Source organism: Larimichthys crocea, chromosome XXIV (assembly GCF_000972845.2).
Source record: "Larimichthys crocea isolate SSNF chromosome XXIV, L_crocea_2.0, whole genome shotgun sequence".
Taxonomy (NCBI): domain Eukaryota; kingdom Metazoa; phylum Chordata; class Actinopteri; family Sciaenidae; genus Larimichthys; species Larimichthys crocea.
This window is the reverse complement of record NC_040034.1, coordinates 2,668,514-2,695,724: the sequence shown is the minus strand read 5'-3', so window position 1 is coordinate 2,695,724 and position 27,211 is coordinate 2,668,514. Positions and strand designations below refer to the sequence as shown.

The following is a 27,211-nucleotide window of genomic DNA, read 5'->3' as shown; positions in this document are numbered from 1 at the left end:
TTGTGTTCACATTTTAGGTTTTCTTGGGATTAAACCAAAAAATATTTAGTATGTTAAAGTCCATGTAAAGGCAATTCTGAGAGTTCTTTCAAAATACATTAAATATGTTGGACAATAGTTGCTGAAAACAGGTGAAAAGACATGTGGAGTTCGAGGTTCAAACTGTTTTTCACCAGTTTTCAGTCTCAGGATTTTGTGGGCGGTCCTTAAAAGGGTGGCTCGATGACACGGCGAGGCCACCCTGAGCAGAGATTAATTCATCTTGCTTGGAGTGTTTCAAAGTTAGTCGCCTAATTTCATAAACTTGTCAATATTTTTAATCATTCAAAGTTAGCTGGGTGGTTAATAACACTTGCTTCTTTGGTCTGACAAACTCAGAACACATTTATTCTGACTTTACACAGACTTTAAGCTTTCAAGTGATTTTATTACCTTTGGACGGAGCCAGGCTGTTTCCCCTTGTTTCAGTTTCATGCATTTGCATTAAACTCAAAGCACATTCCCCAAAACGTAGAAACTATTGCTTTAAGCTCTACTGTAATTTAAATACTGACTTTCTTTTTCACGGCAGCTCAGTCTTTATTGTGAACAGTGAAAAAGAGCTGATAAGAAGAAGAAGAAGAGAAGAAGAAGAGCGTGGGTGTAAATGTCCATTTCCTCGCTTGGAAGTTATCGCACCGTTAATATAATATAAAGAGCATTCGGATATAAAAGCGTAGACAAAAACTGTACCGGGTCACAAAGTCAATAATTGTCAGTTTAGCAGCTTGACTTTCGTGTGTTTGTGTCTCTGAGATGTGACTGGGCCGCCCGAGGCTGTGTTAGCTATTTAAACTGAACAGTATTTACCGTTGATTGTTTACGACCTTGTCTATGAACTGGTTTTACGCCGGCAGCTAAAAGCCGGTTTAAATGTTTAAAACAAGTCCCAGGTTGTTGTTTTTTTACAAAAGGAACAAGAGGAGAAACGAATATGATCAGAAGTGTGCCGTCTCGGTTTACAACATGCATGAACTCCAACAATCCAACAATCGAATCCTCTTTAACCGGTTCACACCCTCTGAAATGGCCACAGTTAACTACTCCACACAACAGAAAGCAGGGTCAACGAGATCAACTGAAGGCCACATCGAGGTTATTGAACGAGAACTTGTTGAAATTGAGCAGATTAGTGGTTTGTAGCCGTATCTACTTGTTCTACAAAAGCAGCTCTGAAGGTAGGGCAGGGAACAAGGCTGACAAAGGTTTAAAAGTTCATGGAAAAGACTAATAATAGACTACAAACTTCAGATCTACTTGTCGAGCCTGAGCCACGCTTCAGTGCTCAGGTCAAAGTTTGTCTTTGTCGTCCCGTCTTCTGTAGAAAGGACTCGCTGTAGGTCTGAAGTCTCTTCTTCCCCTGCCTCTTTTACTCAGAGGACAAACAGTATGAGGTCAGGTGGTTTTTCAAGCCTACTAATGCCACTCGAGCCACCAGCTGAGGTGTGGCAAGAAGGTCCACAGGAGAGGTCAGTGTTCGGGTCACACCCTCGTGTGGCGACAGCTGTGGGAGGAGCCGGTGGCGCCGGCTCCGGACGGGGACGCACGGTCCTCGTCGCTCGACTCGTTCTGCTCCTCCTTGTGGAGGCCAAGGCTGATGTGGCTCTGCAGGGCGGCCGGGGTTAACCACTCCTTCGGTAGGCAGCTCTGCAGGAAGGGGATGCAGGAGCTGAAGTACGCCAGTCTGTTGACCCAGCGAGGGATTTCCCGTCCGCACAGCAACTGAGGAAAGTCGAAATGTGAGATGTGAAATTTAAAGAAAAAAGGAAATCAAAGCAGGCAAAGTCGAGATATCCTGACTGACTTTCAGACTCTACAATGGATCCTACATTTCCCATAATTCAACTGTAGCGTCTTTCATTTTGTAATGCTGGTTAACTAGTTAAGACCTCCGTGACTGTGAAATGAAATTTTTAGCACTTTCAATGCGGAAGTGCTAAAAAAAACTGCAGTCCCTCTAATGTCCACTTGAGGCTGGCTCCAGAAGTGAGTCAGTCTCCATAAGTCCCCATGTTCAAATGTCCAACTTCACAGCAGAAATAAACATGTTTACAGCCTGGTACAAAAAACAGTTTTGGTCCCTCTTGGATTAAAGTGATCCATGACTTTGCTAAATATCAGATTAGTCGAGATGTAGTTGCAGTTGTAGAGTTGTAGTGTTACAGCTGAAGTTGACCCCTATGACATCTACAAAGTTGTTTTTCCAGACGTTATAAAATTCCCTTTGGGGACATTATATAACTGTTTTTTCCCAGTACTGAAGAGTACTCGCTTTAAGTGTACTTGTGTGAACAAAACTTTCATGTGAAAGTATCTTTTTGTCCTATTTATAGTCTGAACAATACATACAACAAGTAGGAACACAGAGAGTGACCCCACTTGGCGTTGAGCTGGGTGTCAGACTGACCTCAGACAGCGAGGAGGAGAAGTGGTTGCAGTTTTTGTGCATTAGGTGGTAGGCGTTGCCTTTGAACTCTTTCCCGAGCTCCTCCATGATTTTATCTATGTCCTCCTCCGTGAAGTCTGTCGTGCCCAAAACAATGGCCTCCCTGATTGAAAGCAAGAAAAAGATTCACTCATCTCATGCTCACTCATCTGCAGCATTAACATTAACGGCATCACTGTGTGTTAAAACGGAGAACACTCACTTGAATTTGAAAGTCTCTCCCAGTTCGGTGGCGTTGCCGGGGCTGATTTCAAAGATGCCACTGAAAGGGTACGGGTGACCCCCGTATGCAAATTCTGTGTAGATTAAAAACACAAGTTAACTCAAGTGGAGGCGCCAAACGACTGTAATTACACAGAAGCAACGATTAATCGCTGACACGCTGTGCTTAAATCATTAGGCCGGGCTAATTACAGCCCTGTGTGCCCTGTTATTTACAGCAGGATCATGGAAAACAGTGATGAACATTGGAGGCAAATTAAACTGCAACACATTGTTACAACAAACACAGGGAGCTGCTTCAGACATATGTGGTAGTACTTCTACTTTACTTACATTTTATGCAACATTATACTTTTTTCCTTTACAAATCAGAGGAAAATTATGTATTTTTTTACTGCACTGCATTTATCTGACAGCTTTAGTTACTAGTTACTTTACATACTAGTACATAACATAAGATTATCTGCAGGTCAAGCTACTCAACGCAGGCAAATGTTTTGTAGTTAAACTTTTTTTGATTTTGTGATGTTTTAGTGCCAGTTGAAGGATCCCACGCTCCTCTGTGTGCAGCAGTAGAAGTATGTAAAAATACTCTGTTACATGTAAAAGTCCTGCGTTCAGAATCTGATATACATACTGTAAATATCTGCAAAATGTACTTAAAGTATTTTTTAAAAAATACTCCTAATGCAGCAGAACATGTCACAGCGGAGCTAAACATAACGACTTTATATACTGTTAGGTCATCGATAACGACATGATGTAATGTGTCATATTTTGTTTGTAAAATCTAACTATGTCTGTCAAACACACGTTCATATTTGCCACTGAAATGTAGTAAAGATGAAGTATGAAACAGAGAAAATGGAGTACTTAAGTAAAGTCCAAGTACCTCCAAATCTTGCAGTACTTAAGTAGTACTTGATTACATTCCTGCACTGCCTCGGTTCATGATGAATTCTCTTTAACATTTCCATTAATCATCTCCTTACGTTATCTGTAACTGCTTACGGTGAGGCTGCAGCTTATCCCAGCTGACATCACACACAGAGACAAACAACCTTTCACACTCACATTGAGACCTACGGACAATTTAGAGCGTTCAAGAAGGGTTAAATCTGTGAAGATGTTTCACCTCGCATCCAAACCAGGAACCTTCTTAATCAAGCTGCACAGATTCAGCCTAAATTACACAGCACATGGCAGGATTTTGAGTTGTTTCCACCTCGAAACGTTTGCAGCTGGAGGGTTTCCTGTGATTAAATCTGAGGGGTCATTATGCAAAAATGTGCTACGAGCTCAGAATGATGAAAGTGATTTCCTGTCCTACTAAAGACTGTATTTTTACTGTCGTCATATTTCACTGTGCACAGAGGCAAAGACATAATGGGATTCCCAGTTATCTGGTTTCACGCTGGTTTCTGACTCTCATTTTTTAAGCCACACACACACACGCACACACACACACACACACACACACACACACACACACACACACACACACACACACACACACACACACAGTGAGTCAGTGGTGACTCAACCCGGAGAAACGGGGTCATGTTATTAGGAAACACAATTCCATATTCCATTTTTAAGACCAGACCTTCAGCTGTGAAAGCACAAACCTCGCCATCAGACAGCGATGCGCGCTCTGCTCCTGATGAACTGTAACAAGATTTCACAGACATGAAGGAAAGGAGACGTCTCACCTCTGCCATAAATCTCAATGCCTGAGTGGAAGACTCCAATGCCCAGATTGGAAGTGTATTCGTTGATCCAGTACTGCGGAGAGGACGAGAGAGAGAGAGAAAGAAAGAGTTGATTTAGGATCAATATAAGAGATACTCTGTGTTGTATCAGGAAGGAAACAATGCAGCAGCTCCACAGAAAAGACTGGAGCCTTAAATAGTCCAGTCCATTCAGGCTGCTAATTAAATACTTCACAGGATGCTGATAGAAGAAAAACAAACTTCCAGGCACAGATAATTAGTTTGACATTTTGGGAAATACGTTGATTCACTTTCTTGACGAGAGTTAGACGAAGATGAACGATACCATCTCTCCTGTCTGTGCGGTAAATATGAAGCTACAGTCAGCAGACAGTTAGCTTAGCTTATTCAATGCTGATTCAATGTTGATTCAATGCTGATTCAATGTTTATTCAATGCTGATTCAATGATGATTAAATGTTGAGTCAATGCTGATTCAATGTTGATTCAATGTTGATTAATCAATGTTGATTCAATGCTGATTCAATGTTGATTCAATGCTGATTCAATGCTGATTCAATATTGATTCAATGCTGATTCAATGTTGATTCAATTCTAATTCAATGTTGATTCAATGCTGATTAAATGTTGATTAAATGTTGATTCAATGCTGATTAAATGCTGATTCAATGTTGATTCAATGCTGATTCAATGCTGGTTCAATATTGATTCAATGCTGATTCAATTCTAATTCAATGTTGATTCAATTCTAATTCAATGTTGATTCAATGCTGATTCAATGCTGATTCAATGTTGATTCAATGCTGATTCGATGCTGATTCAATGTTGATTCGATGTTGATTCAATGCTGATTCAATGTTGATTCAATGCTGATTCAATGTTGGTCTGCTATCTGGGGATTGGTTTAATTAATGTAATTTCAGTGTTGGTTCAATGATAAAATAGCGATTGATTTTGAGTTGAACTAACATTGATTTTATGTCTGTTCTGGCTCTGACTGAAGGTTAAAATATCAGAATGAGAATCAGGTCTATCACCAAGAAGGTTTTCACATACAAGGAATAACAAAACAAACATTTTAGTAAAAATATAAAGAATTTCTTTTGTGCATTACATGGCCACAGTAGTTTCTCCGACACACTAAAGGAGAAGAGGGTGAGGCGAGGGGGTTGCAAGCAGCAACTACAGACCTTCACCTGTGTGCAGTGGTCATGATTCACTCGTGGGTTGTTTTTAAGGTGGTATTTTAGGTTTGTTTTGACTTTCTGGAGCGGCTGTCGCTCACTTAGTGGAACAGGTTGACCATTAATCAATCACGCTCAGTTTCACGTGTTAAAATGTGAAACTTCAGTGAGACGCTGGACCTGTAAGACAAATATGTCAGAATAAATGCATCTCTGTGAGTATAATCTTTGATATTCCTGTCTATCTTCACCTGGAGTACAAGGCGTTTCCTGGTTAGATGAACTTGTGTTGAGGGAATTGAGGGAAACTCGGAGGCCCGATCCATCTCAAAGGCAGATTTACGATCAATCACATAACGAGGCTTTTATCGATCTGACCTGCGACTCCTTCGAGTGTTAAAGGAGAGCTCACCCGCACATAGAGAGTCACCCTGCCGCCCTTCACTGCAGACAGTCAGGAGACAATTTATGCCAGGACCACGGCACCCCTCCTCCAGACATACCCCTGAGGAAACATGCTAAGAGCCATCCACGCTGCCCCAGCTGTCCCCTATTAATAATAGAGCAGGTTTCTGGGCTCAGAGTGATACAATAAAAGCATATCTACCAGTTTACTCTGTGTCAACAGAGTCCTCTCACGTTTCTGCAGTCACTCCAGGAAACACAAGGACAAAGACTTCCTCCTGAGTGAGTCCTGGCTGCAGACGTGGATGATTCGGGTTAGATGGGTTAGGGTTAGATGTGGATCACACTCTGGTGATGCTGCTGCATCAGTCCTCCATGCACTGCCTATGCAGATACAGCATGCACCACTACACACACCAGTCACATTGATTTCACATTGAAGATGATCGATTCATCATCATCCCCCTCCTGTCCACTCCTCTCCTCTCGCATGATTCACTCTCGGGCGGATCTTGTTGCCTACTCGTCGCCTGCTTCTTTGTGTCGACTTCAGCTAAAGTATTTAAAAAGCCGTCGCCGCCCTCGTGATCACCTTCTCTCCCGCCCTGTGCATGACCCGTTAAGTCCGAGCACAGCAGAGCCACGCTGGAATGAAATCAGCTGTTTGAGCAGCTGTCATTGTTGGCTGCAGTGAGGTCTTCATCTCTGAGACACCAAGAGAGGGACGAGAGTCCAAAACTGTAGCTGGATTTGTGTTTTGAATGTGCAATAATACATTTATACTATTTATTTATACTCTCTCTTATATTTAGACACTTGCGTCAAGTGAGCAAAAATGTTTTGAGTCAGTCTGTGAGTTTTATTAGATCGTCAGCTGCAAATTTTCTTTCTATTTCACCAGCCACCAACTTTATAGCATTTATAAGCAGCATACATATAATTAATAAAAGATATATAACAGTTTAAAGCACATTTTAAGTGTTTATTCAACAACTATAACTCTTTATTAAACGTCTGCAGCTGATGTTTAAATAAATATATAAAATGCGTCTTTGCATTTTATAAGATTGTTATTATTTTATACACCATTAAATATATTTACACTCATTAGTTACCTCTCTATGTAGATTGTAATATCAGTGGTGTGGTCCGCCACAATTCAAACAAAGTACTTCTGCTTCTTCTTGACATTGTATCTAATAGTTTTTCTCTTTTACAGTAAAATACTGTTTAAAACCTTCCAGATGGTATTTTCATGTTAATTATACAGCAAAACAAAATTTCTCCTGATGGAGAAAAAACGTATTTATACGGTTAAATATGGAATAAAACGCCAACCTTAATCATTAAATCAACAGTACTAACATCTTTTTACTGTAATGTTATAAAAAGTGTGTAGTGTATTTATTAAGGTAACCACAGCTGCCAGTTTTTCCCATAAAAACAGTATTTTTGTCATTTTCAAGGCTAAACTTATATTTATACGACATTTTAAGGAAATTTATACAGAATAAAGTCGTGTTCTATATTAGAGACTGTCAATTTTACAGTAAAATTTAAAGAGCAAAGAGTTTTAGACCCACTTTACAGGGATAAACACTTTAAATCGCTTTACAGTGATGTTATATTGTTCACTAACTCTTTACTACAGATACACAGAAGCTGTAATTGCTGACAAACACATAATAACGTCCGTATATCTGCCCACAAACACATTACAGTGCGTTCTAAATAATTAATTGGATGTATATGCATTAAAATGTCACAAATAAACAAAGAGCAAATCTGCAGATTGCACAGCAACATGTTGCGTAACGTTGCACACAGGAGGCTGTTCAGGCGAGTACAGTGAAGACCGGGCAGTGGGCACACGAATGAATGAATGAATGCAGACTGTTGTCCTTCAGTGTGTGTGCGTGTGTGTGTGTGTGTGTGTGGGCTCATGTGTGGAGTGTGTTCATATGTGTGTATCACGTGAGCTGAGGGGAGCTCTTGTTTCACAGGACTATAAACTGAATCTACTTTTGATGACGCTGCTGAATAAAGGCTGAATCAGGAGAGTGTCTTCATCATGTATGCAGATTAGACCATATATATACATATATACTGTACATGCATGCATGCAGTTGGCTCTCCTTTAATATTTAAGGACGGGTGTGGACTGTGTGCTCACCAAACTGCATGGAAAAAAACATCTAATTTAACAGCCGTCAGTGCACAGGATGCAGAAAAATCAACATTTGGTAACAAGTTTGTGTCTATATAAACAGAGATCTGCTGCAGGCGCTCCACAGCCTGCTCCTCACGTCATGTTTGACCATCCCCTTCCAACTTTAAAACAGCTGTAACAAGTGCAAACAGGTGAAACAGGTGTGTGCAAATAAAAGTTTGGTTGGACTCTTACCATATCATACACGTTAAGGATGACAGGTTCATTGGCCATGGTTTAAACCTGAGATGGAAAGGCAAACGTCCCCCAACACCTCCACGTTTTTATGGTTGTCAGGACCCTCCACACACACACACACACACACCCACACACACACTCCTCTGAAGTCACAGCACACTGGAGGCAGGATGCAGGATGCTCATTCCCTCTTTTCCTCAGCAAATGTCCCAAAAGAACAAACTGCAGCTTTAGTCACAGAGCCATCCTGGGCAAAGCGAGGTGAAACTCAGATCCTAGAGGGGCAAAGCGAGGTGCAGCAGTGGGTGCAGCAGTGGGTGCAGCGGCCCATCTCCAGGCTCCATGCATGCAAAGAAATACCTCGATGTTTTTGATTAGGAGCAAAACAACAGCAGGTCAGATGTTCATACGAGCCGCTTCAGAGGTGATAACATGATCCAGAGCAGCGTCTCTCAGCATCATCACAGGCGGAAAATGAGGCAGCTTGGGCGGGGAGAGAGATGTCAGCGATGGGAAGGCGGAGTGCGGGTTATTTTCACGCGGAGGAGGATGCAGCAGCTGCGGGAGAGGACTCCTCCTGAGCCATGGTGGAGGTTGATTCCAGCTGATGGAGGGCTGAGAGTCACCAGCAGCAGCGGCAGCAGCAGCATCCCCGGCCGGCGTCGCTGCTCGGTCTTCTACAGCTGCTGGCCCGCATCCAACATCCTCTTCGTCGGCTTGTCGGCGCAAACCTCCGCGTCATGACTCCTCCAGCAGCAACAGAACCGTGAACCGAACCCTCCTCCAGCTCGGTCTGAAACGCTGCTACAGACGGTGCGGCTGTTCTCCGGCTCTCCTCCTCCTCCTCTTGTGGTCAGATTACATCATATCTGCCTCCGAGGCAACAACAGCCTCCGACAGCTGATGGTGGAGGAGGTGGAGGTGTACGGAGACTCTTAGTTAACGTGAAAAAACACGTAAACTGACCGAAATACGTTGAATTTACGCTGCAAGTTAGCCGTTAAAACCGTTAAAACCAGTTAAAACCGTTAAAAACAGTTAAAAACAGTTAAAACCGTTAAAAACAGTTAAAACCGTTAAAAACAGTTAAAAAACGTTCAAAACAGTTAAAAACCGTTCAAAACAGTTAAAACCGTTCAAAACAGTTAAAAACCGTTAAAAACAGTTAAAACCGTTAAAAACAGTCAAAACCGTTAAAAACAGTTAAAACCGTTCAAAACAGTTAAAAACCGTTAAAAACTGTTAAAACCGTTAAAAACAGTCAAAACCGTTAAAAACAGTTAAAAACCGTTAAATACAGTCAAAACCGTTAAAAACGGCGAATAATTTAGTTTTTTTTAGAGCTCAAATATTTTTTGTTTTATTTATCAAGTGTGTTTATGTAACTTAAAAAAATCACACATAAAAAAATTATTACTTAAAATAAACACAGAATAAGAGTTATTTAGTTATATATCGGCTAAAAAATAAAGATAACTTAAAGGCTGATGATAGTCAAAACCGTCATTTTTATTTAGTCGTTCACTTATTAATAATTAATTTATGCTTTTTTTGTTGTTATTAATAAGAAGTATGGTAATAATTCACTGTGTTCAGAAGTGACCCACTTTTATTTTGAAAGTACTCATGACAACATCCGGTGTTGGCTAACTTTTATTACCATGAGTCCAAACTGAGAATATTCATCAAATTATGATTAAATTATAATTATGAGCTGCTTAGTAAACATTACATTAATACTTATTAATACATCATTTGGTTTGAGTAATTTGATGTGAATTATTTTAAATTAAACATCATCTCATAATTTTGATTTAATAATTTATAATCTTAAATAGAAATCTGATGTGTGACTTGATAATCTTCATAATTGTTTAGTTTTGACGATTATAAATCTGATACCTGGATCCTGTCTCATAGTTTTGGCTTTCTAATAATTATAACTTGCTATTTTGTATAGCAGAACCTTTCATGTTGTATTTTATTCATTAGAAAACTTAATTATGAAAAGTTGAACAATATTTATTATCTTAAAATTCTGGCAACCACAGCTGCCAGTCACATTTCATCGCAAAATCTTTATTCGTGGCATTTCAAGGGAATTTATACAAAATAAAGTCAGATTTTAAATGACGGACTGATGCTAAAACGCCGTCATACTTCATGGCAAGCCTTTATTTTATACCATATTAGAAAAAGTAATACCGTATTTATTACAGTAAAACTCAGGCAACCACAGCTGCCAGTTTTTTATCATAAATTATTATTTTTATTTCATGGTAAAACCTTGATTTATGTGGCATTTTAAGATAATTTATACAGAATAAAGTCATATTTTAAATGATGTTTCATTGTATTTATTACGGTAAAATTCTTGGCAGTAAAAACAGTTTAATGTGAAATATTCTGAATTTATTAAATGACAATAAGAAAAAAGACAAACTCAGGTGAATTCAACATGAATTTTAATACAGTAGGTGTCTGGATGTAAAACGCAGTGTTTGTATAATTTATTAGTGCTTCTGATCAACGTTTCTGGCATAACTGCACGTATTCACAATCCCACTCAGCAGAGCGACATGAAACATATTTACAGACACACGCAGCTTGACACACCCGGCGCACACAATTCACTTTCACCTGCTCTATGGCCGTTACTGGAGGAGATCCATGATTGTGGCTAGTGCAAAATAAACATTTAGAGTTGACAGCTACCAACTCTTTAATAAAACTGAGCTGCTGATCTTTCACATAAACAAACAACTCATGTCCTTTATCATAACATCCATATTTCATATTCAAGACCGATCACTCGGCAGAAGGTGCGGCGTGATGACGAGCACTAAATTAGGAGAATATTTGAAATATCCAGACGGACGAAAAACAAAACATGGCAGCATCTCTTCAGCTGTGACTGAGCATTAAGCAACGAGCAGCTCGGCACATAATATATTTATATTTATATTTAAAGAAATGATTTGTATGATACAGATTTAATGGTTCACCCTGAGTGACCGTGTGACAACAAACTCTCCAAAGTGAAACTACTCGAGATACTTTGGTGATAATCTAGATTTTTCTTATTGTCAACAACTTAAAAAAAAAAAAAAAGACCAAAACGAACTGATAAATCTTAATAATGTCCAAAAACTATTTTAAAAAATGAACAACAACATTGTACTTGGTGTCACGGTCCTCCATCACTATGAACACGGGCACTGTAATTGAACACTTAAAGGTCCGGTGCGTCAGATTTAGGAGGATCTATTGGCAGGAATGTAAAATAATATTAATTATTGTGTTTTTATTAGTTTATAATCACCTGAAAATAAGAATTTTTTTGCTTTTTTATCTGAGTTTTTCTTCTTTTTCTTCTTTTCTTTTCGCTTGAAAGGAGAGGAGAGTATTCACTTGGTTGCAATCTGTCACTTCACCGCTAGGTGCCACTAAATCTTACAAACCTTTTTTAAACGTCTCCCTGCTTGTGAGTGTATTAATCCGCAGCTGAAAATAGTCCCCAACAAATACACCACCTCCTCCTCCTCCTGTGAGTAATGTTTGAAACCGACTGCATCCAGCTGTTTTAGGAACCTACACACACCCGCCTTTAAACATGAAACTACATCTGTGAGAATTGTTTTTTTTAAAGATTTACGGAGAACAACAAAGAAGTCAGAGAGTAACTCACTGTTAGGTAGTAAGACTTGTTGACAATAAGAAAAAGGTCGATTATCAGCAGCCACATCCTTTAATTTAGCGAATCAATGGATGTAATGGGTTTATTTTCATTTTGATCACGATAAGGAGCAACATGAACTCTTGGAAAAAGGCACTCTAAAGTCCATTATCGCATTTAGCCTGCACAGCAGGACGCCGCTCCTCCCGTGATTCTGTGCAACGGCTGCAAAAAATGAAAATCAAACCCGGGTCGACACTGACAAACTGAAAGCACGGCGGCTTCCCTCTCACGCGGGCCTCTCGGACAGGTCTGCCATTCAGAGACGGGAGGTACGAGTGACTGAACACAACGCCGTCTTTCAGTTTGTAAATGGACCCTGAAGCTCGAGGACGGTCTGACTCGAGGTTTGTTTCTACCTGAGCTCAGCTCAGCCCAGCTCAGCTCAGCAGCAGGAATGTCACGTGTACGTTCTTTACAATCACAAAGTTATCTATTCAAAATAATCTGTGTGGTAAGAGAGAGCATCCTTTTTGCATAGGAAGGGAGTCAGCTACCGTTAATCACATAACGCACACATGAACACGGAGAAACTCATCAGCGTCTACTAACAATCAACTAAATAATGAGTTTGTTCCCTCTTTCACTTCTTTGGCCTCGTAGCAAAGTTTTTGATCTTAACGATAAAATACACAGGCGGTTAAAAGTGCTTCTTAAGGTGCCGCATGTAAATGAACGCAAAGATGGCCGCGGCTCCCGCTAAAACAGCGAGTATTCCCAGAGTAGAAGAAGAAGAAGAAGAAGGAGAAGAAGAGTCGTGATCGGGTTGTGAGCCCGTGGGTCCGTTCATGTGATGAGACGACTGCAAGACACGGAGATAAAAAAACAAGAACACATGTTAAAGCTGCGCTGGAGGTGATGTTTATGTATATTTATGCAGAAACTCATCTGTTTGAATGGTTAAGTCAAGATATTCTTTGGTTAAATCTAATGTGTGCTGACTAAAAAGCACCAACAACCACTGCGTGAAAGCAAATGTGCATTTAATAACTTTAATAATCACGCTCTGAAGTCTGAGGTGTCTGATCCACTTCTTAAAAAGGTCCAGGTGTCAAATGTAGTCAGAAATTAAATATAATATTAATTTAATTTGTGTACAGTCACCTAAAAATAACAATTGTTATGTTTTTGTTACCTAAGAATGAACTATGACCACGTTTTATCTCTGTAGTCTTGGTGGTAAACCGTATGTTTGCTCAGTGTGGCTGTGAGTAAACATCAGGTGTTCTTTTCTTTTTCTGCCACGCTCCCCAAACAGAAGTTGAATAAAGCTCATGGCTCCTCACATTTTATTTAATAAATCATGAATAATGACAGCGAGAGCAACCAATAAAAAAGGATCCAAGCTGAATTTTAGTCAAATTAAACTTAGTTTAACTCTATTTTCCCCTCGTCACACAGCACATGGACATGTTACTGCAGTAATAAGTAGTGACAGTAGAGGGGGGATAGATTTATCATGTCCAGGTGTTGGTGGTGTTGTAGAGGAGGTCCTCTCTGAAGAGCTGGAGGTCTTCAGGAGGTTCGTGAAGGTAGAGAGGGACGCGCAGCGGGGTGACCTGTGGCCTTTTGGGTTGATTAAAGAGCAGGCGCTGGTGTGCTACATTTGTTTTATATGTTGCTGCTTTCTGTTGTGGAGAAATTGCTGAAGTCAAAGGAGCCTCTGATGTCTTATGCTGTATTATTTATTGACGCTTGGCCAAGGAGAATTAGAGACACTCTCAAAGTTCATCAGAAGTGCCTGAGTCGGTCTCACATTCTGCCCAACTCATCCTGGTGGATGGACTTTAAACCCAAAGATAACATCTGTCTTTACCCATGCAGGTGTTATTGTCAGCATATTCTAGTCTGGAGACACTGTTGTCTGTTTATGCAGATTGGAACGTCAACGGCAGCTATCTATTATGTCTAGGAAGGCAGCAACAGGTCTCTTCGACCCTGGCCATCACAGCGTTGAGACAGACCGGCACCTACTGTTCCCAACCAAAGCCAAACAACTAATACTGACCTCGTGTAACCAAAGGACAGAAACTTCCAGAACACTTACTAAATAAATACAAAGTATAGGTCCCACCTTCTTCAGAACACGGAGCTCCACGTACTCTCCCGCTCTCCTGAACAGCTCCACTGCGTCTTTATGTGTCCGGTCCTCGAGCACGACTCCGTTTATCTACACACACAAAAAAAACTCAGCTGATTGACCTTCAGCAGTTAATCATTAGTTTCATTTTTCATTAACCTGCTGACTGTTCACTGGATTAATGTTTAACGGATTAAATGTCACATAGTAATCTATTACCGCCAGGATCTTGTCCCCCTCTTGGAGTCTCCCATCCAGGCCTGCAGCTCCATCCTCTTTTATTTTGGACACGTATATGCCGCTGTCATTCACGACATACTGCTGGTCCACGCCCCCGACTATGTTGAATCCTAAGCCTGGAAGAGAAACGCAGACATCAGTGAGCTCTGTGAGTGAAGTTCAATAATCCCAAACATCAACATTTAATCTCTACGGATCAAAGTCTGAAGACGCTGGAACGTGCGGTCGCTCAGAGGAGACTGCAGGTCACAGTGTTACGTAACAGCTCCAGCTGCCTGTCACAGGCTGAGACGTAACTTTAAAGATTTTACACGTTAGAAATCAATCTGTTTAATAAACTGAGTTATTAAAGGTAACAGTCAGAGCAGTAGTTGTAGTATTAGTATCCGTATTAGACGTAGTAGCCATAGTAGTGGTAGTTGTAGTACTTATAGTAGTACTCATAGTATAAGTTGTAGTAGCAGTAGTAGTCAAGTACTAGTAGTAGTAGTTGTATTAGTAGTAGTCGTAGTATTAGTAGAAGTCATAGTAGTAGTGGTAGTTGTAGTATTAGTATCCGTATTAGCCATAGTAGTGGTAGTTGTAGTACTTATAGTAGTAGTACTCATAGTATAAGTCGTAGTGGTAGGAGTCTTAGTAGTAGTAGTAGTAGCAGCAGCAGCAGCAGCAGTAGTTGTATTGGTATTAGTAAAGTAGTAGTGGTAGTATTAGTATCTGAGTATTAGACGTAGCAGCCATAGTAGTGGTAGTCATAGTACTTATAGTAGTAGTACTCATAGTATAAGTCGTAGTGGTAGGAGTCGTAGTAGCAGTAGTAGTCAAGTCGTAGTTGTACAGTGCAGTACAGTGCAGTATTAGTATAGGAAGTATAGCAGTATTAGTACAGAAAGTATAGCAGCATTAGTTTAGGAAGTATAGCAGTATTAGTACAGAAAGTATAGCAGTATTAAAATAGAAAGTATAGCAGTATTAGTAAAGAAAGTACAGCAGTATTAGTACATAAAGTACAGCAGTATTAGTACATAAAGTATAGCAGTATTAGTACAGAAAGTATAGCAGTATTAGGACAGAAAGTATAGCAGTATTAGTATAGAAAGTATAGCAGCATTAGTTTAGGAAGTATAGCAGTATTAAAATAGAAAGTATAGCAGTATTAGTACAGAAAGTACAGCAGTATTAGTACAGAAAGTACAGCAGTATTAGTATAGAAAGTTTAGCAGTATTAGTACAGAAAGTACAGCAGTATTAGTATAGAAAGTATAGCAGTATTAGTACAGAAAGTAAAGCAGTATTAGTACAGAAAGTAAAGCAGTATTAGTATAGAAAGTATAGTAGTATTAGTACATAAAGTACAGCAGTATTAGTACAGTAAGTACAGCAGTATTAGTATAGAAAGTATAGTAGTATTAGTACATAAAGTACAGCAGTATTAGTACAGTAAGTACAGCAGTATTAGTACATAAAGTATAGTAGTATAAGTACATAAAGTATAGCAGTATTAGTAAAGAAAGTATAGCAGTATTAGTACATAAAGTACAGCAGTATTAGTACATAAAGTACAGCAGTATTAGTACAGAAAGTTTAGCAGTATTAGTACATAAAGTACAGCAGTATTAGTACGTAAAGTATAGCTGTATTAGTAGAGAAAGTACAGCAGTCTTAGTACAGAAAGTATAGCAGTCTTAGTACAGAAAGTACAGCAGTATTAGTACATAAAGTACAGCAGTATTAGTACATAAAGTATAGCTGTATTAGTAGAGAAAGTACAGCAGTATTAGTACAGAAAGTACAGCAGTATTAGTATAGAAAGTATAGCTGTATTAGTATAGAAAGTATAGCAGTATTAGTACATAAAGTACAGCAGTATTAGTACAGTAAGTACAGCAGTATTAGTACATAAAGTACAGCAGTATTAGTACATAAAGTACACGGTGACGTCACTGTTACATAACTCGTGTACAGCGTGTTGGAAGCTAAAGTCTGCGGCTAACCCCGTTAGCTCAGTCACGTCACTTTAAAGATTTAAAGTTAAATAAATCACTGCTGCTTCACTCAGACTGAGAACTTAAACTTATTAAAGTCCGGCCGGCCTCCTCAGACTGAACCTTGACGCTCACACTGCAGATAAACAGACGCTGTGTGAGCTTTGGTTGTTTTATTTTAGCCGTTAGTTAGCCGCTAGCTTCAGGCTAACACGTTAGCATCGAGGACCGTTCATTCTTACGGTCTTAGCAGCTAGCAGGCTAGTTAGCTCGCTGCTAACGGTCTTCTTCTTCTTCTTCTTTACCTGCTGGCCCGCGCTTCAGCTTGATGTCCACCGCGCTGGATGAGGAGTGCACGGAGCCATTCATGTTGTCCGGGACAGCAGAGGAGGAACAATCCGAGCTCGGAGAGAGAGACACGCAGACAGACAGGCAGGCAGACAGACAGTGAGACAGATAGAAACTATTTAAGTGAAGGTGAACTCATTGAAGAGTTTCGATTTGCTCGCTGCAGCGCCACACACTGCGCGCTCTGAGGATGTGCTGCCCCCTGATGGCGCGACGCGGAACTGCAGGCCGACCTTTGAATTACAAGCAGGAGGCAAATCAGAGAGTATGCAAAGTACTGCAGATAAACATGGACTGTACTGCCTCTAATACTACGATTAAATACTTACAGTCTGTATGTATGTATGGATCAATGTACAGTCTGTATGTATGTACAGTCAATGGCTGTACACCATTCAAAAACGTTTACACCGTGCACATCTTTTATTAGATATCTTTTAACTTGTATATATTTGATATTTATATTTAATTTGCAGCAGAAACGCTATTTAAATTATCTGTATGTCCTGTACATATGGCAGCATTGACTTGAAGTAGTATTCAGATGTTTTCCTTTCTTTTAAAATACTCCATTACACTAAAAGAGTACAAGTATAAGATGTACTTTTGATATACCACTCATTTTATCGACCCTGTCTACTCATAATCAATTCTACCCACATTATACTTCAGTGTAAAGAGTGTTTATTTCAAATTATGTTATTAATATGACTGTAATGTAATTTAATACAACTATTAACATTAATTAGAGACCACTGTTTAGATTAGTAGCAGTAGTAAATCCTTACCAGTGGTGGAAGAAGTATTCAGATGTGTAAAAATACTCCATTACATTAAAAGAGAACAAGTAGAAGATGTACTTTTGATACTCCCGCATATTATAATAATTATAAAATGCGTAATTATGTAGCTGGGGCCAGTATATATTGCTAAATCTGCACCTCTAACATTGATTTCTTGATTTTTACTCCCTCATGAAGTCATGTGACGAAGTGCAAATATTATAAATCCATTTTTTAGGTGCTCTAAATATGTAAAAGTAGCCGTTTGTGTCACTGTTTAAAGCATAAGGTGTTTATTCATTCTAGTTTTTTTTTTTTAAAAAGGGGCACAAATAAAGATCCAGGCACCACAAACTGTGGAAGATTCACGTCCTCCCCTTCAAAACAAAGAACAGGAGCAGAGAAACTAGCATTTATTGAGTGTACAGGCAGACAGCTCATGGAACGTGAACAATATTCTGAATCAAACAGCATCATCAGTCTTCATTCGTTGCCTTTTCATTTCTCAGCATATAATCTCAAAACCACGGTTTTCTTTGGCAACATTAAACCTCTCTCCTCTCACCAATGTTTGACTCGAGCCTCGCTTTTTGTTTTTGTTTTGTTTTTTTATGATTAGACTTCAACATGAAATCATATCTGCCTCCGGTGTGAGCGCTCGGGAGGATTAATACTGGAGGAGCTCAGAGTCGTGTACTGTGTGTTTGTTGGGGAGCGCTGAAGTAAGGCGGTGACACACTCTCATGCATTACAGAGGACAAAATAATAAACATACATGTACTGTAAACAGAATACAGCATACTGGTGGACATTATATGTTCGGGACGTTGGCCTACATTCTTTTTATTCAGGTATAAATTAGTATTTCCTTAAAACGCCCGTGTTAGATCGGCTCATTCACTACTTTGATATTGTTATGTCGTAAAATATACTGGATTGTGTGGCTATAAACTGAGACGTCAGCCAGTAAAAAACAAAAAAAAGATTATAGTGTGCAGATCTGAGCTGATCTGCCCTCCGTTCTGTAATAAATGAAGAAGCTCCAGGTGGGCAAAGATCGCACTCGGCTGCCTCGAAAACTCCCGTCAAGGGGTTTTTTCGAATACGGTGGTGGAGTTCGACCTCGGTCTTCCTGTAACAGCGGTGTGGTTTAGTAGCTCGGAGGGTTCAGATCATGCTCGGGGCGGCGCTGTGGAGGACGACGTCTCCGGACACTCGCACCAGGGTCACCTCCTCCAGGCCGCCGACCCTGTGCTCGTACTCCAGCAGGTGGGTGCCGTCCACGGCCACTTTGAACGTGTCCTCCTCCACGAGGATCTTCAGCTGCAGGGGGGAGAGCAACATTACGCACATGTAAACATGCAATCAAGTGGCATAAAAAAGGCCCCCAAACGAAGTGATTTCAGCTTCTCAAATGTAAATATTTGTATATTTTCCATGATTCATTCAAGGATCAAGGATCATGGAATCTTTATTATCCCTGAGAGGCAATTTGTTGTGCAGCAGCAGCAGCAGCAGGAGAAAAAACAAAAACCACAGATATACGAAGCATTAAAAAGGCCTACAGCAGCTTTTTGTGTCGGTTAGTTTTACATTCAGGTCAGCCGAATCAACATGATGCTGCTGTTCAGGTGCTGAGCCGGGTCGGACAGGACTGGCGGTGCTCAAAAAAGGATGAACATATGCTGGTGAGATGTTTAACACACAGCGACAACATCAGTGAATTCTTTGAAATCACTTCTTAAAACACATTTCTATAGACCTGCTTCATGTGAGGTCTTTGTGAACGTTTTATTTATTATTTTTTATTAAAATGTGGTGTGTGTGTGAATGTGTATGGCTCATTTGCGGTGTGTGTTTTCCACTTATTTTCATCTTTCTATATTTTATTGTTGTTTTATGTCATTTATCAGGTTTATGCATTACTTAACTTTTTTAAAAAAAATTTAATTGTTTTATTATGTCCTGTCTTTTAAATGTTGTTGGTTCTTCTGCTGCTGAGTCTCTTGTCCGTGCTGTCTGTCAAAGCACTTTGCAAACGTTGTTTTAAAAAAGGTGCTATATAAATAAAGTTATTGTTATTGTTATTATTATTAACATGTGGCTCCAAGGTCAGTTTATTGTCTATGATAATGCCGAGGTATTTGTATTGTTCCATGACCGTCTATGATGGTAGAAGGGAGGGCATTCATTTTAATAAAAGAGAACTCACACCACGCAGTAAAATCTTTGGAACAAAACGTCCCTGTTCACACGTTTGCTTGAATTCATCATCGGTTGTTGATGTTCACACTCTCACAGGCTTTGGAATTTGTTCTGGATGATCAGAGCTCCTCTTATGTCGCTTCAGTTATCATAATTATGAAATTCTGGCGTGTAAATAGAGCTGCTGTCTTAATTACGACTGGAAAACCTGAAAATCGGGGAAGTAGGAAAGTCCTAGTCCAGATGATTTTTAACTCTGTGATCATTCGCTCGTCTCGAATCGTCCTGTCATGTGAATGCTTGCGTAAACGCGGGAATCATTCCCGTCTCAGGTGACGTGAACGCGGCATCGGGTTCAATTTGGACAGAGCTACGCTTTGTCGCACATCCTCGCATGCAGACGACAATTTTTAGAAATGTACCTACATGTATGCACGGTGCAGAGTGGCTTTGATTTGAATACAAACGTGAGCTTTAATCTCATTTTTCTGCATGTTAATTCACGTGCTGTGTGTTCAGTGTGGGTGCAAAGAGGATCCTTTATAAATAAACACACGAGTAATTTAGTCCAGTCTACACACACCTACACAACGCCTGCCAAAGCTGTCACACAGAGGAGCTAAATTATGAATAAACTCTGCAGATTTTTTTCCATTAATGTAACACTTTACCTCAAAACGTTGCCCCTGAACAAACGGGAAGCCTCCTTCTCGCTCCTCCGGCCCCCAACATCCACCCAGGTTGGAGTTTCTGACGATTGTTTGCTCGGGAAATCTAGGATTGAAGTGAAAGACGACGTCCGGGCCTTTGATGAAGTCAACGTGGAACCTGCAAGACAAAAAAAAATAACGCTGACAGCTCGTCCTTTTTTCCACCGTGTGTGTGTCATTGTTAATGATGTGGCATAAACAGCGAGGACGTGCGAACCTGTGGAGTAATGACAACACCGCTGTGGTGCGGAGGATTAGGGTGGATGCAGAGAGTCGGTCATTACCTGTCTCCACCGGGAACGGGCTCCCCGACTATTGTGATTAAAAGTCGTGGCATCATTCCGGCATGAAGAGGGAGATCATGCGGCACCATCTGTAGAAAAATAACCACGTTAAAAGATACTTTATTTAGAAATAAAAGAAAATAGATGATGACAAATGAAACTTTACTGTGTTTATGAACAAAAATACAGAATTTATCTCGTCCCAGCTGTTCACGTTTTATCACCAACGCTCTGAACTTGGTACTTAGAGTATTTTTAGTTAAACATTATTGAAACCCTGCCCACATTCCTAATGCAACACCCCAATGAGTCAACCTCTCCTTCGACACTCCTTCACACGATTAGTCAGAACAAAGTGAAAGAAAAGAAAATCTGGAGTTTTGAAACATTTTTTTTAATACAAGTTACAAAGTGTACAAACAAAAGATTTGAGTTGTGACTGTGTGACTGTGTGACAGGTTATGATCAGGGTTTATAAAAAGTGCCTTGATACAGAGAGATTTGTGTCATTTGAAATCATATTGCACTTCATTAAGACAATGCAGCGTGTACGTGCTCGGTCCCTCGTGTGGCCTAATCAAACCATGAGTTGATTCTGGGAGTGACGTCCGCGTCCGACTGAAAAGTTGAGTTCATTTCTTTCAATTATACGGCGGATAATATCTGGGCTGAAAGACAAGAATACATTTTTTTAAACTACTTTTGAACGTTTCTTTATATTTTCTTCATGTTTTGCTTTGCACCCCACAGCAGAGCCCGACATACAGTCCAGAACGCAGCCCTCACTGAACATTCACCATCCTGCCGTGAATCCCAACAACTTTATTTTGTTACAAGAAGAACCCCGGTACCACAGCAGACATCCATCACAGCAGTGTTAGCTGTATTATTTCCCATAGACGTTCACTTTACACACCGGAGCAAAGAAACGCAGCAAGAAGCAAGCAGAGTAATGAGATTTATCGACAGCAGTACTCACCAACATGCCTCCTGGAGCGGCAGGCCCACCATATGGACCCATAGGACCAGGACCGAAGGGGCCAGGAGCAGGAGGGAAGCCTCCGCCTCCAGGTGGTCCCCATGACCCGGGAGGTATCGGGGGGAAGCCTCCAGCAGGGAATGCGGGGAAAGAACCAGGGCCAGCAGGAGGTGGGAACGCACCTGGACCACCTGGTCCGTACATCCCGTTGCCTCCTCCTCCTCCTCCTGGATGACTTCCTGGGAAAGGCACATTTGGATAAGGCCCGGGTGGTGCTCCGGGGCCGGAAGCAAATGGTCCGGTTGGGTAAGAGACAGGGCCTCCGGGTAGCTGTCCTGGAGCTCCTTCAGGTGGGTACTGCCCGGGGAACTGCCCGGGGAACTGCCCTGGCGCTCCGGGACTGGAGGGGAACTGCCCTGGAGCTCCTGGAGCGGGATACTGTCCTGGTATTCCAGGACCTGGGGGGAACCCACCACCGGGTGCTGAGGGAGGTCCTGGGTATTGCCCCGGCGCTCCAGGACCAGAGGGGAACGGGAACTGCCCCGGCGCTCCCGGGCCGGACGATCCGCCGTGGTGGAAGTCGCCCGGGGCCGAGGGCTGGGTGGGAGCTCCTGGGGCTGAGCTGGGCCATCCTGGGTTTGTGGGAGGAGGTGCAGGGTTGCCGGCCGGCGGGGCGGCCGGGTTGGTGTTGCCTATTTTCTTTGCCTGGCTCGGGGAGTCGTCTCCTAAAGCATCGGCCAGCTGAAAACACAGAAACACAGAGACAGAGAGTTATGGATCAAACCAGATGAGCTCGAACACAGAGACACATGACAAGATGTTCAACTCACCGAGAAGTCCGACATGATCTGAAAACAAGAGGAGACACGAGTTTTATTAGGAAGTTGTCACACACACACACACACACACACACACACACACACACACACTCTGACTAATGCCACACTAAATATTTCCATCCCCGCCTGGTCACCCACCCAAAACAAAAAAAAAAACACCTCCGTCAGCTGGAGCTCAAACCACCGAGGCTGTGCTGCCCCTTACACCGACTTCAGCTGCACATTCCCGGACTCGGGTCGGACAAAAACCCGGAGCTGAACTGATGTCACATAGTTCACCGAGCTAACAGCAGCTAGCCGCGAGTTAGCTCGTTTGTTTTTAGCCTCAAACACAGAAAACGGGACAAAGTCAAATGTCTCTACCTCACCAGAAGATGGACTCCTCTCCACACGGCGACTAAACAACAATAAAAAATAATTATTATTTATTTATCCAGCTGTTTTTGGAGCCAGTTAGCTGGTTTAGCCTGCCCGAGGCAGAGGGAACTACAAGCTGGACGTTAGCTCAGCAACTCAGGAACTACAACTAAAGAACTACAACTCAAGAACTACAACTCGAGAGGAAGGAAGGGGCGCCTCGGGGATGACGTCAGCGAGAAAAGGGGCGGGGGGCGCTCCGGAACAACACACTCACGCACGCATGCGCACACACATGTAGTCTTTGTACAGATGTTTAGCTCGGGTTAACTTCTTAACACGGGTATATGTTTATTTTCTACACACATGTTTAACTCCCCTGCACATTTAGATGATTTTTTTTACGTTTTTAAATCACGTGCAAATGTTTAATTCTGCTACAAAGTTAAATTTTTAATTAGAATAGACAGACTCAGCTGTTTACATATTTCATTTTTTAATAGACCTGTTTATACTTTAAGTTCTGTCCATACTGCCATATTTATATTTATATTAATAATTCTGTTTATACTGTTCATTCCAATTCCAATATTGCCATATTTATATTTATATTGATCAGAATTAGAATCAGAGTCAGAAATACTTGAATAATCCCAGGGGTAAATTATTTTTGTTACAATACTTCAGTTTAAGTTAAACAAGTAATCATCAATTATGAATAAATTATATATAAATTTGATATTTTGATGATTTGATAATTCTGTTTATACTGTTCATTCAATATTGCCATATTTATAGTATTTATATCTCCAGACTTGCCACTGTCTTTTCTATTCTCGGATGTCTTTTAGCTTGTATATATATTTATATATATTTTAATTTTATATTTTTACATCTTCACTTATATTTTGTATTATATATTATATTATATTTCATGTTTATTGTGGTTGAACCGGTGTATATAAGAGGGAAACACAATTTCAATTCTCTGTATGTCCTGTACTATGCAGTATTGATAATAAAGTTGACTTAAACACTGAATAAGAACGTTTTATTGTCACTGTACGACAGACATACTTATTTATATTTTATATTTGATATTGGGTGCCCGGGACCAGGGAAAAACATTTCTGTTTCATCCCATGTTTACATGGTGTGTAATGACAAAAAACCCTTGAATCCTTGAATAGGACAAAAGATAAACCACAATATAAATACAAATGCAAAAATAAAATATAGATGCTATATAAAGAAAAAACAGGGGGTATTCATGAAAAGTGATGCGCCCTAATTACACTTATCTATCTATCTATCTATCTATCTATCTATCTATCTATCTATCTATCTATCTATCTATCTATCTATCTATCTATCTGTCTGTCTGTCTGTCTGTCTGTCTGTCTGTCTGTCTGTCTAAAACACCATTACTGTAACATTTAAATGACTAAACTTCAAGTGATTTCAGTATCTTAGCATTTTGTTGTTTTATATAAATATTATATATTAATATTTTGTATGTTTTATATCTATACACTTCTAATAATGACATCTGTCTGTCTGTCTATCTGTTATTATCTATCTATATGTTGTAGTTGTTGTAGTTATATTTATATATATATTTAGACTGTGCATATATTTTGGATATAAAAACATTATTATTATTATTTAAATGTTAAACTGAGTGAATGAAGCTGCAGGACAATGGAGGACAGCTCCATGAGGAGGAGGAGGAGGAGGAGGAGGAGGAGGAGGAGCAGCAGCTGTGTTTGGAGGCAGGCTCGGTTCGGATTGGTCCAACGAGTCACAGGACGAAGTAAAAAAAACCGAAACATTGAGTCAGTTGAAGCTTTGGGAGCAGCTGCAGCTTCAAACTCTCCGACAATGGTAAGTGACTCCATGCTGAGCTGAGCTCGGCCTCCTCTGCGTCTGTAACGTCTGTGTCTGAAAGTAACGAGAGTAACGTGAGGAACGCTGAGAGGCGCCACGCACGAAGAAGAGAGGGCGGCGTTAGCCTGTAGCTTAGCATCAGTTACACCCAGTGTATCTGCGTCAACCAGCTGGAGGACAACAGGGCGGGCTTCCGGTTTCAGAATAAAATCACAACCACAAAAATAGACTTAACAGAGGTTTGTCAGGACGTCACAGTTATACATTAAATGTTACTGTTTAAATAATAATAATAAATATCACAACAATATAATATAATAATAATAAATGTTTAAATAATAATAATTTCCCCCTGGGATTATTAAAGTATTTCTGATTCTGTTAATTCAAATAAAATCACAATAAAAAGTAATTATTAGAAGTGTATAGTAAGAACTATGTATTCAGACTTTTTGTTTTATATATTGAACTTGCTGAATTCATTAAAGCACAGTGATTATTGTTTTATTCTAAATGTTCTGTAGCACAAAGTTTGTATTATATAAAACAACAAAATGCTAAAGATACTGAAATCACTTCAAGTTTAGTCATTAAAATGTTACAGTAATGGTGTTTTGAAATCATAGATAGATAGATAGATAGATAGACTTTATTCATCCCAAGCTGGGAAATTACAGTGCAGCAGCAGCATTACACACAGTGACGACAGACAACATAAGAATAAAAATATAAAGAACAAACTATACATAATACAATATCAGAATAGCATTGGTAAATAAAATGTATTAAAACAAATATATTTAACAACGATAGAAATAAATACATTGTAATTATTGGTAAATAATACAACTATTATTATTATTGCTCATTATCAGTGTTGTTCACCAGCAGATCAGCTTCATTAAAATAAGACGAAATGTTTCTAACATGTATCTTTTGATTCAAAGATATAAGCAGTGAAACTCATGCTGATGCGTTGGATGTATTCTGAGCATTTACAGTGTGGCTGAGTGTTTCATGTTGTGTTTGTGAGCACGCTGATTTGTTTACAAGTGGAAGAATTTAGTGAGCTAGTTTGTCTCTCTGTGAAAACTGCTGAAATACTGTAAAGTCAAGAGAGATTGTTGGGTATTTCCCTATTTCTTTTATTTGATAGACCTCACTGTAAATACTGTAAATACTGTCCATATATACATATATTTATACTGATAATTCTGTTCACACTGTGCCATGGTGCCACATGGATGTCTTTTAGCTTGTATATATTTTTAGATTTGTTATTTTTTACATCTTATACTTATATTTTACATGTCATGTTTATGCTGTTTGCATAAACATGAAATTTCAATACTCTGTATGTCCTGTACATATAGCAGCATTGACAATAAAGTTGACTTGACTTGGGTAGAGTTAGAATGACTCTTACCATAGATAGATGACTTTATTCATCCCTGAAGGGAAATGAGGTCGTCACAGCAGTCCGGTATATCTGAATACAATAAAAACACAATAGAATAAAATACAGAGATAGAAAAAATAAAACACAGAAAGAGACAAGGAGATAAACAGTAAATACCTGGAGCTACTCATGGCATCATGATTTTATCACTGATTAATCTGCACATTATCTGTGGCACTGTGTTAGAAAGTAGTAAAATGTGAACATTATAACTCTAATTTAGATTTTAACTTAGAATTCAGAATTCTCCAGACTTTTATTTTGAAGTCCACCCGAGCTGACTTCCCATCACGGCGCCGCTCGGTGCGGTTAACTTGCCGTTAGCCCGTTCTCCGGTGCTCCGGTGCTCCGGGAAGCGGTTAGCTACGTTCACCCTGCGGGGTTTGTTACACAGCACCACCGTCTTCACCGAGCACCGACACCTGAGCCACGTCACCGCCCCGTTATCACGCGCGAGACGCGTTAAATGAGTTCGCTCACTGTCACTTCCTGTCTGAGTTTAGCCGCGAGCGAGCTGTCAGTGTTTGGAGGAATGTGTGTGTGTGTGTGTGTGTGTGTGTGTGTGTGTGTGTGTACATGTCTTGTCATGTCTGTTTCCACACACACACACACACACACACACACACACACACACAGTCTGTTAATCTTTACAGAGTGTGTGACTCTCAGCTGCTCAGCATGAAGGTTCAGAGACTCTTTAAGTTTCGTGTCTTTGTGCTGGAGTTATGTAATGTGTGTGTGTGTGTGTGTGTGTGTGTGTGTGTTGCTGTTTCCTCTCCTGCACAAACATAAATCATGTTTTGATGGACAGGACGTGACTCTGCAGCCGTCTGCACAAACACCAAACACTTTCCTTAAAAACATGAAGCCAAACTTCAATCTCTCTC

At 40.2% G+C, this 27,211-nt stretch overlaps 4 protein-coding genes and 1 long non-coding RNA gene across 6 annotated transcripts in view; 1 reads left to right on the top strand and 4 right to left on the bottom strand.

The window, feature by feature from the left end:
• Positions 1-939: 939 nt before the first annotated feature.
• Positions 940-8,551, bottom strand: LOC104937461 (deubiquitinase DESI2). Its single transcript, XM_019277953.2, has 5 exons — positions 8,434-8,551; positions 4,420-4,492; positions 2,688-2,781; positions 2,447-2,588; positions 940-1,761 (listed from the first exon to the last, which is right to left on the bottom strand). Exons 1-5 carry the CDS (start codon positions 8,470-8,472, stop codon positions 1,522-1,524), a joined length of 588 nt encoding a protein of 195 aa, XP_019133498.2. The 5' UTR covers positions 8,473-8,551; the 3' UTR covers positions 940-1,521.
• Positions 8,552-10,884: 2,333 nt separating this feature from the next.
• Positions 10,885-17,041, bottom strand: synj2bp (synaptojanin 2 binding protein). The gene is made up of 4 exons (XM_010753685.3): positions 16,780-17,041; positions 14,472-14,608; positions 14,247-14,342; positions 10,885-12,974 (listed from the first exon to the last, which is right to left on the bottom strand). The coding sequence occupies exons 1-4, from the start codon at positions 16,841-16,843 to the stop codon at positions 12,813-12,815; spliced, it is 459 nt and encodes a 152-aa protein (XP_010751987.2). The 5' UTR covers positions 16,844-17,041; the 3' UTR covers positions 10,885-12,812.
• A 958-nt stretch (positions 17,042-17,999) lies between these two features.
• On the bottom strand, positions 18,000-23,162 carry lgals3a (lectin, galactoside binding soluble 3a). 2 transcript variants are annotated; one of them, XM_010753683.3, is made up of 6 exons: positions 22,985-23,162; positions 22,613-22,630; positions 21,783-22,523; positions 20,804-20,892; positions 20,481-20,637; positions 18,000-18,927 (listed from the first exon to the last, which is right to left on the bottom strand). In XM_010753683.3, exons 2-6 carry the CDS (start codon positions 22,625-22,627, stop codon positions 18,772-18,774), a joined length of 1,158 nt encoding a protein of 385 aa, XP_010751985.3. In that variant the 5' UTR covers positions 22,628-22,630; positions 22,985-23,162; the 3' UTR covers positions 18,000-18,771. The 2 variants fall into 2 exon arrangements, with proteins under 2 accessions (XP_010751985.3, XP_027130834.1); XM_027275033.1 differs by having other exon boundaries at positions 22,990-23,162.
• A 1,486-nt stretch (positions 23,163-24,648) lies between these two features.
• Positions 24,649-27,211, top strand: part of gmfb (glia maturation factor, beta) — a 9,460-nt gene continuing 6,897 nt past the window's right edge. Inside the window, exon 1 of the mRNA XM_010753682.3 lies at positions 24,649-24,862. Coding sequence (XP_010751984.2) covers positions 24,680-24,862 — 183 coding nt within the window. The 5' untranslated portion in view covers positions 24,649-24,679. The remainder of the gene's footprint in view (positions 24,863-27,211) is intronic.
• LOC113744597 (uncharacterized) overlaps positions 24,832-27,211 on the bottom strand; it is a 6,567-nt gene continuing 4,187 nt past the window's right edge. Inside the window, exons 2-3 of the long non-coding RNA XR_003461673.1 lie at positions 26,292-26,354; positions 24,832-24,919 (exon numbers count right to left, since the gene is read on the bottom strand). This is a non-coding gene — a long non-coding RNA (uncharacterized LOC113744597). The remainder of the gene's footprint in view (positions 24,920-26,291; positions 26,355-27,211) is intronic.